Raw genomic sequence first — 13,279 nt, 5'->3', positions numbered from 1 at the left:
TCCAACAGGTTTTAACCTCTGTGGAGAGTTTGAGGGATGGGCAGTGCGTGTGCTCTAGAACTCTAGATTGGTCAAAATAAACCATACTTGCATAAGATTATGGGAAGATGAAGCGGCTCTAAACCCCATCTCCCCCTCTGTCCTCCCCCCAGTCCTCGAGCAGCGTCTCTCCCTTGCTCTTTTGGGATGGACCATTAAACTTGTCCAATTTCCCAACACTATGGCAACCACCAAGGCGTTACTTCCTGCTCTGTTCATGAGGACATTACATTTATTTGCTGTAATTTAAATAGGACATGAAAGAGACTTTAGCATATGCAAGTCAAACGCGCTGGGTAAAGTCATCTCACCATCATTTACATTTGGGATATTCTAAACTCTGTGGTTGTTTTTTTAAAAAGGCACTAATTGTGATAAAAAAGATAAGTGTTTCTGATTCAAGTTTAATGTAAAACCTCAGGTCACATGTGTTCTCCCCACACTTTTAATTAGCTACAAAATAAAGCAGCCACTTCCATACATCTCAGCCTACACACACATCCCCACCTTTCTGTTCCTCAGATTTGTGTCAGAGGGAAGTAATCTGCTCATCTCAGCTGGGATGTAATCTCTGGGTGAAGGGCAGTGGTGGGTGGGGGGGGGGGTTGCCCCACTGAGAGCTGTGCTCCAGAGGACGACAAAATTGAGGACAACCTCAGACAGTGTGAACAATACACACGCCCTGTACACACACACACGGAAAAGTCCAAGCAGCAGAAGGCTAGGTATCCTGGAAGAGGTCCCGCAACGCAATGGGTCCTACATTTCCCAGAACGCAACTAATAGCATCTTTTGGTTGGACTGAAAGAAATAACTCGGAGCCAAAACCGTTTTTATCCAAGTGCTGATACTTCATTCCAATTCAACGTTTGATTCAGGAGATTAAACTAGATGTATCAGCCAATCAAATACATGTTATTTTCTCTTTATGATGTGTTGACAAGTTCTCCTCTTTGTTAGGTCTTTAAGTAAGCTTTACATTTAAGAATGCATTGAACGACAGCTGATTCTATGAAGAAGCATCTTCTAACTTTGGATGTGTGCAACAACTAAACAGCACAAAGAAAACCACATACATGTCTTTTATAAGACATTGAATAAAGTGTGCTGAAGGTGGGCAGATCTATCTATAGCTGCAGTGTGAAGCATCGCTGCATTAGCCTCGGTTAGAGCAGTGGAGGACACTTTGAAACAGCAGCGGTGAGAACAGGACTCTGCTAGTTCTTCAGATTACATTTTGATTACATTTGAACTCCATCGCTCTCTCTCTCAGGTACAGGATGATAGCGGAGCTCTGAAGGGTGGGGTCCAAAAAGACAGGCTGTTGCCTGACAGAAACATGATGAAGGAGACCTGCACTCTGCAGTCACAGGCGGACTGTTGAATGGCTGCAGTAGTGATGCATCAATTTGAATTCATGAATACACCATTATAGTAGTATGATGCACAGTTTATAGATTATAAATGCAGCACAATTAAACACCAACAAACAATGAGGGGTGGCTGTGATCTGGTGTAATCTGACTTGAATTCTTACATTTAAAAAGTTATGAGGAAGTTGAACTGCAGCTTTTTTAAATATTCTATTGTTTTAATATGTTCCTCAGTTGATTTCCCTGTACGGTCAACAGAGCATGAATCTACTAACTTTAGATATATCTTCACACACACACAACCATCCAGTAAGTGAGGAATGAGGTGTGTGTTGGTTTAACTGCCCCGTGTTTCCCAGCAGACTACCAACAGCTATGCTACTCTGCTGGAAACTAGAGGGGGAAAACCTCTCAAACTGCACTCTACCCCTCCTCACCAAGACCCATGATATAATGGTGCCCCCAGCCTTCAACCACACCTAAACACACATCCTTTTCTTCTGCTGCCTTTCTACAAACAACACCCCCCCTGACTCCTCTAAAACACAGTGTGAGTATCAGAACACACACAGTGAGACAACAGTCCAAGCATGAGTCAGCTCGAGGACCCCTCCATCACTGATCAGTTCTGAGGCAAATAAAACAGATGAAGGGGCACAAAGTGTTCCGTAGTGTGTATAAATATCTTCAAAATGTGAACATCACAAGAGACGAATCACTGAAAATTGCCCCGTGTAAATACATAATTTCCAGCCCTGCATTTAAACACATGGTTCAATGTCCAATACGCCGAAGACAGCTCAGTGTGATCAGGGTTTTGACTAAATCCTTCAGCATAAGTAGCACCTGTGTTTTCGGTTTGTCTAAACAGCTAGTAAAAATCACCCTCTATTTTCTAAAATGACAAATGGACAAAAGAGCTTATTTACAACAACAATAATGGTTAGTATTTTCCCTAAAATCCCTTTGTCGAGGACACACGTCAGGACATTAGGGGTAGGGGGGGGTCTTAGCCTCAAGTTAAAACCATCAACATGCACACTGGCAGCCAACAAAAAACGGAAATTCTTAGTCCCTATTGTTGCCAATTACAATTCCTCAGAGGGAAATGCCATGTACTAATCCAAAGCTATGCACCATAGCCAAGAATCTGTGAGCGTTCAGGCTAAAGTCGTACACTGACCCCCCCGGCTGCTGTAACATCGGGAGTCCTCCGCTGCCCCCGAATGAAACGCCCTCCTCTCACACAAAGAGTGGGAGAGAAACAGACCGTAAAGAAATCTCTTTGAAAAAGGGAAACACATTAGGCTCCAGCACCTCAACATACAGGCCCACAGCCGACCACTGTCAATACCAGCCGGGGGCTACACACGGCACCTCTCAGCTGATTGGACCTGAGCTCAGGTCTGCAGCTTGGCTTTCAGTCTGCACTTCGAACTCGCCTGGAAACAAAGCTCCCAGAGGGCAATCAATCTCAGGGTGGTGGTGTCGGAAAACATTTCTGCAAACAAATATTTGGAGCAGGGATTGGCGCCTTGACTTCCGCCACATCGTAACCGGCTGGAAACTCAAGCCCCCCCCCCCCTCCCCAAGAGCACCCCCTGCTCCCAAGGAGGATTCTCCCTCTCGTCTCCACCGCTCAGACCACATCTGCAATCCTGCAAACTCTTTTTTTCCCCCGTCGTGCAAAATAAACAGGACACCCGCCCCCCTTTAGTAAAAAGCCCCCTCCCACTGGCCTAGCCTGCTATAATGGGCCACCAAAGGAATGTTTCCCCCTGCATGCTCTCTCACCGCCGCTATTGGCAGAGCTGAGAGAAAGACAGAGGGGGGAACAGGGGGGTGCATTCCTCTCTGCTCTGTCCCCTTGCTGGCTGTCTGCTTCACTGCCTGCTCCTTGTCCAGCTCCACAGGCTGACTCTGGATCAGCTGAGGCTGAGGGCTTTCCCACAGCTGACCTGGAATCAGCTGGCAGTGGATCCCACAGCCTAAAAGCCTACAGACACTCACTACTTAGCAAACTACTATACGTGTGCTGGAAGAGGAAGAAGTGCCTCCCCCTGTATTGTATTTTTGTAAAGCAGGAAGACACCCTCATCACGATTATGGCTGTCATTAAAAGAAATAAATGAAAATAGAGAAAAAAGAAGGATTCCCATCACAAGTTTTCCAGAGCAATGTCTGCTCTTCAAATTGAGCATTTTCCAGCCAGACAGTTCAAATCGAAACACATGTCATTCATAATGATATCAAAACAGAAAAGCAGCAGTGTGAGAAACTGAGGTAAATGATGGCAGTTGAAAATGTCCTGTGCATAAACTAATGCTTAATCATGTGACTGCTTTAACTATACCAAAATTCCAATGAAAATAAAAACAGTTTTGGAAGAGGAGCTTCTATGCAACACCCTCTTCAGTTAAATGTTTGTAAGTCCTTTGACAATATATTTTGTTAACCACACTCTTTGGTTATTTTTAGCACATAGAGCGGGAGATGATCCTGCTGGCCCAGCTAATGAACACTGAGAGGCTGCCACACAATGCACACACATCAGTGTGTGATAAGGATTAGAAGGCCTGCAGTTCACCTGAGGCAGACAAAACAGATAAACACTCCTCAGCCCTGAATGATAACAGCTCTGACTCCTCTTCATCTGCCACACCCCAGTCAGGTTGTTCCTGCTGCACTGAACCAGCCAATCAAGCACACAAAAAGACAAACAACCAATTAAAGCCTCTGCCCCTTTTATGCCCTACAAACAGAGCATTGTCTATTGTTTAGTGAGCAGGCTATTTAGTCAACCAATTTTAGCCCCCCTTCATTCTTCTGAAGGTTGTTTTAGGAACAGGAAGGCAGCCGGAGAGAAAAAAAGAAGTAGCCTGGCGGCTTATCATGCAGCCAGATCTTAGCCAGTGCAGTGGCTAGTGGACGGTACATTGCATTGTTCGGTGCTGACAAAATGTCAGTCACAACTAGTCCTGGTCCAACCCGGGCCTTTCTGAAGCGCTCCGCCCGCCTGCTGCCAGCCACTCACAGAAAGCATGTGAAAGAGGGCGGCAATAGAACAAGCTAACATTGTGTCCAGCTGCCCACCTTGGCATTCATGGGGAAAAATAAATCAGTGTGTGTTGTTTTGGGGTGGGGTGTGTCAGAGGAGGCTTGCTACAAACACATTAAAGCTGCTGCCTCAGTGAGGAATCATTAAATATCATACTAAAAAAAGGTATCCTTAAGAGCGAGAGACAAATTTCAGTTATTTAAAGAAAGTATAAACTGCTCTGATGGACAGAAAGTTACTCTTCTTCCCAATCTTCCCATCAGGTACAGCAGTGAACTGTCGAGTGCGTTCAGCTGCTCCAAATCACGTCTGTGCACACAGGCTCACAGTATATGAAAATGAAGACTGGTAAAGATCACAGTCACTGACCACAACTGATTCTGCCACTGTAAATCAGCTGATTTATGAGAGGAAATGTTCAGGATCAGTGCTACACACTCCTGACTCCTGAGGGAAGGGAATAAAGTCATTAAAGCTGTGACATGAGTAAATAATTTCACTCTCTAGGCAGCGCATCAGATTTTTTTGACCAAAAGTGCTCTAGAATTGAACGACACATGATGAGAACACCAAATATTCACACCACAGTCAGAGGGGAAGAGTGGGAAAAGTGATAATTAGTTTCAAAAGAACATCCCTGACAAATAGGAACAATTACTCAGCAGTGATCCCGACTGCTCGGGGCCATTTGGCTTGTGAACTTTGCAGCTTTCCTTGTTTCCTTATCCGCCCACCTATCTGTACTTTCGTCTTGCCTCATGACAGCAGAAATATGTGCTGCCTAACTGTCGCTGAGATTTGCATGTAGCGCCTGCCACACAGTGCAAGGGATACAATAAAAGCTGTGGTGGCGTCACTGCATACTTCGACATGTTTCAGCCTGTGTTGCTGAGAAAGACTTAATAACATGTTTGTCAGCGAGGAGCCTGGTCTGTAACAAAGTGCAGCTAACTGGACTCAGCTGGGCTCAGTCCAGGTACTCTGGGGTGTTGAGAAATGTTGCTCAATGTACCAAACTGACAACTGGAAACACGCCGCAAACCTCAGCTTCTGCCAAAGAAACAGACTTACAATGAACACGACATCACAAGAGACTCACAAAACAAGTGATCCTTTAGCCCAGTGACTCTCTGATCAGCAGGGATAAAACGTTGGAATATGTGTCATCAGTGTAGGCGTCTGTAGTCCATTTCTGAAGCTTATGGAGATTATGTATTGTAGAGTATTCAATATTTTCCAATCCAAATAATTTCCCAATTTTGGATAAATAAAGTATTTACCAACTATCTATCCATCTATCTAATTGAAGCAAACTAAGTAAACGCCTAACTGTTGCCTAATGTCTCCTAGGCATTGTGATTTTTACCTGAAAAGATAAAAGATAGATGTACTGTAGCATTTCACCCCAGAGTCCTGACCCTCATAGCTCCAGTAGATAAGGTGCTGTTTAAATATGAACAGATGCCACATTCCATTTCTTTGAATCCTCATACAGAATGATGTCTCCTGCTTAACCCTGGACATCAAATACAGGCAAAAATGCCAAAAAGAATCCTGAGCTATGTTGCCTTTTCCCCCTCTTGTTATACTCTACATGGTAAATGTGAAGAGTCAGCATGACGGAAGACTGTGCATCCATCAAATGGCTCCTGGTTTTGACCTCACTTACACCCCCCCCCCACAAACTACAAGGACAATTCCATTCCCACACTCATTATATCCACTTCTCACTTGATATCCCTGTGGGAGACATTTGCTCACTTTTGCGCAATAACGGGCACAGTGAGCGTGAATACACCGCAGGAATTTGCCCCTCATTTCCCCCGCCTCACCGGGGCCAGTAGAACTCAAGCTTGGCAAGGGGGGCATGTCCCACACCCGTCCTGATCCCGGTCAAACACACACCTACAAGCCTCGCTGAGGACTGCAGGTCCAGGAGTGGACCTCACCCCCGGTTTGCACAACAAGCCTAAGTCTGTTAATGATTGGTAGGTTTAGATGTTCCGTTTGAGCAAACTTTGACCCGTGTGATCCCTCTGCAAATATGAGTCCTTGCAGTAGGATAACCACTTTTAGTTAACAGCAAGGATAACCCACTGGGCGGGATGCTAATCATCAGCAGGAATGCCTGATGGTGACGGCTAAAATGCGTAGACTAATAAAAATGCACGACTCTATGCTCGGCATGCTGTCACACCACTAGAAAGTATGCCAGTCATTTGGCTAGTAAGAGAATAAGAAAGGGCGCGTAGCCTGGTTAGCTCTGCACACAAATAAAAACACACCCACTCAATCATTCCTCTTGCTCAAGCAATGGCTTTTCAAATCATCCTTCATTATACTGCCTCTCCACTCCCTTAGGAACTTAGTTGAGTGTCACAAGTGACGTTAAAGGGTTAGGGTTAGGGTTAGGGTTACTGCACCCTCCATTTCCCAATATATCAGTGCTTTAATGGGTCTATATTTTCAGATATGATCATACAACACAGCGGGGGGACAACATAGGGGAATGTCTGCAAAGTATGTCAAGGAACATTAGCATTGATCCAGACTCAGTGGCATCTATTGAAAAGCATGTCGACACAGAATTCGGGGATGAGGAGGAATTGGATGGAGAGTTGATGAAGGTAGGGGAGGTAGAGTAGGTGCTGCTTGTTCTAGACAAGTAAGAAAGGCAAAGTGGAAATGTGGATTTGTTAAGGCGATGACAATCAGGTTATTAAGATAATTGGTGTAGTATAGGCCAAAAAGCAGGGGAATGCAGGGCCAGGTGTGACATATGGTACATAGTGGTTTCATATTGGTGTCTGAGTATGTATGCAGAATATAACTGAAGCCAAAATGAGCAGCACAGCTAGTGGGCCTTTAGTTCTGAGCAGTGGAGTGAGCGGGGATACAGAAACATACATGTCCCAGGGCTGTGGGAAGAATATGAATTGAGGTTTGATCGGCACACACCATGTAACAGTCAGCACGTACAATGGGTGTGCTCCACATAGCTTACCAATGCTGCTAGCTTTATCATGGAGGTGACGTTAAAACCTGACCTGTCTGAAAAGCAGCCGGTGCCAAAGGTCTTTTCATTAACAACTCAACTGAGGGGCAGTATGTTCGAAATATGTAACCATGGGAAGAATATCACCAGCAGGCCATGGGTTATAATAAAACTGCCTGCTATGAATGTAATCACTGCCCAGGAATCACTGCTTTCTCTCAGTGTATAAAAAAGAAACAATGTGGAGACATAATGAACCACAGCAGCTCCAGAGTTACATTATCGGTACATCGGCCTGGTATCGGTCAGCAGCTGAAACTCCGTCAGTCTTATCGGCCTCTACCCTGCCAGGCAGCCGGACAAGTTGGGCAGGACGCCTAGATAACACTCTCAACCCTTCAGAAACACTATTCCCCCTTTCTATTTAAAGCCTTAGATGTCTGCAAAATCACAGATTTGATTTTTTGCAACAATGTGGTGCCCTGTTTCCTCTCGCGGAGGGAAAAAAGTGCCACCGGGGAAAAAACACCTTTCTAAAGAGTGAAAGCTTATGTTGGACACAGCCTTAAACACACACGGAACACTTTGATTCACAGAAGTAATTAGAACATATATACAGAGGGAAATGAAGAACTTGACATTGAGAAGCCGAGCTGGGAGTACGGTGGTGGATGTGAAGCGGGGCTTTAAAGAGCAGCTGCGGGCTTCACACGAACCCGAGGCCCGCTCTGCCTCTGACCTCCTCTCCCCATCACATACCTCCCTGCCATTTTCTTTCTACCCGCCGACACCGCCTCCTCTCAGCCCGGCTCTACTCGGCCCAGCTGGGCCCGACTTTGGTTCCTTACCTTCCTCTGCTGTTTCTCCCAGGCCGGGTCCAGGAGCAGGTCCCGGTCCCAATCATTCTCTTGCTCCATGTATACTTGCACACCCCCGGTCGAGGATTGATTATTAGCAGCGTGATAATCTACCATGTCAGCAAAAGAGACCCGAGTGCGCCACTGAGAGACAGCCGGGAGGGGGACAACGTACGAAGAAATATTTTTTTATAGAAATTAAAGAAAGACACGACGGCCTAAAGCTGAGAGATGGGACGTGGAGGGATACACGACCCGGGAAAGCTTCCTTGTGCTTTCGTCGCGTTCAGTCGTGAGTGAGTCTTTTGGTGTGATGAATATCCGGCGTGAGCAGTCCGAAAAATCCCCGCTGCTGCTGTGAGAAGAAAAGCTTTCCCTCTGAACCGTGAGGCTGCTGGGAGGAACCGGCCGCTCCTACAGGCTGCAGGGCACCGATAAGTTGCCGCACTGAGGGACGGTGCTTCCGGTTTTCCCTTTCAAAGTAAGTGATGTGCCGCGTGCATTTCTGAGTTCCCACACCACCAGCAACTTCCACAAACAACTCTTAACTATTTCGTTTTCTGTTTGTTTCCCCACTGAAGCAATGGGCAGATTTTTCTTCCTTTCTTACACAAATGTATTACTATTCATTAAATATTTTCTCACAAATAAACAAATAAATATAAATAAATTATTGAAAAGTCCTAAGTGTCCACCATTTTTAATACCCAACCATTTGTTAATGAATTTAACTTTTATGATCAAGTTGAAAGCAAGTGCAAAAGTTCATTGGAGGTTTATTGGGCAATTGTTTCATTCTGGTAATTTGCTCCCGAAGTTATGACATTTTAGTTTGAAGGGTCTCCTGCTGTGGTTGTGCTGTGAATCTGTGTATTTGACTCACCTGTCTCCAGTAGCTGCTATAGGCCCAGACAGCTCATGAATATTCATTCAACATTTGAACATGAGCTTCTGAGACATGAATCAATACACGTGTGTGTGTGTGTGTGTGTGTGTGTGTGTGTGTGTGTGTGTGTGTGTGTGTGTGTGTGTGTGTGTGTGTGTGTGTGTGTGTGTGTGTGTGTGTGTGTGTGTGTGTGTGTGAACACAGACAACATTTTTGATGTTGTCTGTGTTCCAGATAAAAGTGAGTTGACCTGAAACAATTGAAATGACATGAAACGCGAGCAAGTTTTACAATTCATCTTATTTAAGACACATTGTTTTATTCAGGCCAATTTTTGGCGATATCTGCCTTAAACAGCCTTTCCAATTTGTTCTAAAATTTCTTAAGCTTTATAACACAACTTAACCTTATACAATCAATGCTGCCGTGTTTTGGGATTTATTTTTCATTCTATAAAATGTGAAATTAAGGTGAACGCTTTCAATTTACTGGCAATATTAATAACAGACATGAATGTATAGAACACAATTTGAGTCGTTTAATAAAATAATACTGAATCATAATAAAATAGCAACAGAGAAAAACAAATCAACAAGTCTTTCTCAAGTTATTTTCTCTGACGATTTCTTGAATTATGATGATTAAATTACATCTACTGTATCATTTCAGGTAAGTGCTGCTAGATGCCAACAAAACCAACTTGAAGTAAAAATAGAAGTCATGCATTAAATGGTTAGCTGAAGTAAAAAATATTACGAAAAATGTACATATAACACCGAAAGTACTCATTATCCAGAATGGCCCATTAAAAACCGTGTTCATTTGATCAAAATGATTGATTAATAACGTGTTCTCTGTTGCAGCTGATTATGATGGAGCTAGTTTTTAGCTAACCTATATACTTTATTTGCTTAGTAGTTGTAATAATACATCACAAATATCTATTTAACTTCATTTTGAATTAATAATCTAAATCGAAAAGCTATGATTGCTCATTATGGTGCCAGATGTACAGAGTAACTGTGCTCACAGTCACTGCAGTTATCCTGCTAACTCAGGCCCATGTTTCAGTCAGAACTACATCACCCTAAAGGAACTGTTCATCCTAACATCTAACCTGTAGAGCTATTTGTTATCTAGATTGTTTTGGTGTGAGTTACAGAGTGTCGGAAACCATAGAGATGTCTGCCCTCGTTCCAATATAATGGAACCAGATGGCTCACTGCTTTAGTGCTCAGTGCCTCAGAAAACACATTTGAATCACTCAGCAACAATGTCTCTTTCAAGGATTCCAGGCTAGAAAAGATAATCCACAGAACTTGTAGTGAGCAGTTTCATGGAAATATTTTCTTTCTACCGAACCACATCCACAAATTGAATCACTGCGTAGAAGGAAGCATTTTTATTTTGTATTCTTTCCCTTTAAGGAGGTAGAATTAATATAAGCATCGACATAGGAAGAATATTTTTTTATGTAACTTAGCTACAAAGAAACCCAGCCACAGACACAATGTAGCGAAGCATGACTCATGGTTTTAAACATCTGCGCATCACCAGATGATGAAGGGGACAGGAAGTTATCCTCATTTGCCTTTCAATACCTTTCGATATTTAAACTTTACTTTGAATCCTTTGAAAAAGTATCCAGGTTATGATAATAAATAAATGAAACAAGCTGGAAAGGAAGATCAATCCTTAGTGGTAGATTTATGTCTGGCTGTGAATGATCAGCAGGTAGTGAGTGCCCAGCGTTAGAGAGCCACTGACCCATGCCTGACTCTCATAAAACAGGAGCCAGAGCTGCAGCAGCATCCATCACAGGGGGGGGCCCTGGCGTGGAGGGGGACTGTCCCGCCTGCAGGAGCCACCTTCAGAAGTAGGTCATGCTCAGGCTGTTGGCCTCCATTAGCGTCAGCGGGCCGGGCAGCATATAGACCTCCTCTCTGATGATGTCATGTGATGCTGCATAGTGAAGCTCCAGCACTCACTGCTCTGTGATTGGTCGCTGAGTCTGTGCTCATTAAGGGGTGAAAACTTATGAATGGACTGTTTATTTTTCATTGTGAAGAGGGGCTGAACAAAGGCAAGAGTCCCAAATATAGATGTTTACTCAGGAGGCACAGAGACCCGATCACTGTTGTGTTTGTGTGTGTACATTCTCACAGTCGTTACCTCCACTTTGCATAACTTTTTATGTCCTCTTACTAAAAAGAGACGACAATATCTCCCACTTAAATACTACAAATGTATGTTTTTGTAAAAGAAGCCAAACAGAACAAGAGTGGTAATCTGGTAAATAGCTGTTTTTTTTATCGTGATCAGGATGTTTTGCATGGCAATATTGTATTGATACACAGAACTATCTTTTTTCTATTTTTTTTCAGTCCTCTACATGTGCTGAGTTTTTTCCTGATGAGGTCAGCGGGGTTGGCAGGAAATTGGTCAAAACTTAGATGGAGACGTTGGGGAAAGTATTCAGAAAGCTGCCAAAACTTTATCTTATTAGATAAAAAACTGAAGTTACAAAACTGCAGTTGAACAGAAGGTAATACATTGGAATATACGGCAACGTGATTAATCGCAGTAGTTCCCTAATCAAATTGGATCTTGGGGCCTCTGCTATTCCCCCACAGCTTCTGTATGATGGAACAAGTATGGGTTCTATTTGGAATCTGTTCCTGCTCTGATTGTAACTGCTCTCCACAGTTTCAGAGCTGTGAAATTAATTTCACCCCCCCCCCTATTGATCTGCAGTGGCAGCAGATATTTCAGAGACAGATTTCTCAAACCAAGCGGAGGTACCTGAGAAAATATGAACTTGTTGTACATTCTCTAGGTTTTAATAATCTCCCCCTCAATGAAGCACACTGCGGGGTGTGGCCGATGTGTGACTGCCACATGCCATTCTTGAAGTCAGTCTGAACCAACACACAGGATATTAAACACACACTCTCCCAAACACACACTCACACACACATACACACACTCACACACAAAACCTCTGGTATTTGTAGCTCTGACTTTAAAGACTGTCCCTGGAAGACGGATATTTACACATACCAGACATGAGAACAGAGGGTCCCTTCTTAAAAAGGGGGGGGGGGGGGGGGGGGGGGGAGCACCGACAGAGCCTGTGAAACTTACAGCAGTCCTATATAACCAGACAAGTAGAACAATTATTGGTATACATTTTCAATCCCAGCCTGAAATAAAGCAGAGGAGACCAGAGGAAACGTTCAAACAGTGAGAAGCAGAATGTGACTGACCCTGGGCACACATCAACTCCTGCAACCCTCTCCTCTTTTGTCTCCTTCTCAAATCCATACATAAACTTCACCTGGTCCAAAACTCTGCCGTCCGCATCATCACCAGAGTATTCAGATCCTTAAAGTTTAAGTACACTGAAAGTACTCCACCGTGAGTAAAGATCCTGCATTCAAAACCTTACTAGGTACATGTATTGTAAACAAAGTATACAGAAGTGTGAAAAGTAAAAGTATTCATTGGGCAGTAAATGTTCCGTTAGTGTTTTCTTTATATTTGGTGTTTCTGCATTAATGTGTGTGTTGCTTTTTACCTCTGTTGTTGAAGGTTGTGCTCATTGTAACTCCTTTATGCTATAGGCTAGTTTATTCATCATATTTGATATGATCCTCATGTTTGTAGCGTAACGTATCTTCAACTTTGTGGCGACGTTTTTTTTAATTTCAGATGATCCAAGATGTGTGTCTCATCACATACAGGAACACTTCATCCTTCAGTTTATCAGAAACATTCAACACATCTGATCATTTTCATTGGAAAAGAAGGATAATAAGAATACAAGATGTAATCTGTAGAGTAGCTAAGTAGAAAGTACAATATTGACCTCTGAGAGTAAAGATTAAGCATAGAGTTACATTCCATGTGTCGTGGCTCATTCTTGTTGGATATTTAAAACTGTGCCACATTAACAGGGCTCTGCTTTTTGACTCACACGTTAAAACCATCCAAATAAAACTCTGCAGGCGCTGATTTCTTTTCCTTCCTTAAAATTCCAAACAAATAAACTACGATCAGCGTAACGTGATG

At 43.5% G+C, this 13,279-nt stretch overlaps 1 protein-coding gene across 2 annotated transcripts in view; it reads right to left on the bottom strand.

Annotated features, from left to right (window-relative positions):
* actn4 (actinin, alpha 4) overlaps positions 1-8,714 on the bottom strand; it is a 56,024-nt gene extending 47,310 nt beyond the window's left edge. The window contains exon 1 of one of the 2 annotated variants that reach the window (XM_063907795.1): positions 8,314-8,714. In XM_063907795.1, the coding sequence (XP_063763865.1) occupies positions 8,314-8,439 (126 nt within the window). In that variant the 5' untranslated portion in view covers positions 8,440-8,714. The remainder of the gene's footprint in view (positions 1-8,313) is intronic. The other variant, XM_063907794.1, reaches the window with a different exon arrangement.
* Positions 8,715-13,279: the final 4,565 nt, after the last annotated feature.

This window comes from Eleginops maclovinus, chromosome 18 (genome assembly GCF_036324505.1).
Source record: "Eleginops maclovinus isolate JMC-PN-2008 ecotype Puerto Natales chromosome 18, JC_Emac_rtc_rv5, whole genome shotgun sequence".
NCBI lineage: Eukaryota > Metazoa > Chordata > Actinopteri > Perciformes > Eleginopidae > Eleginops > Eleginops maclovinus.
Note: the sequence above shows the minus strand (reverse complement) of the source record. Positions and strands in the feature narration are given on the sequence as shown.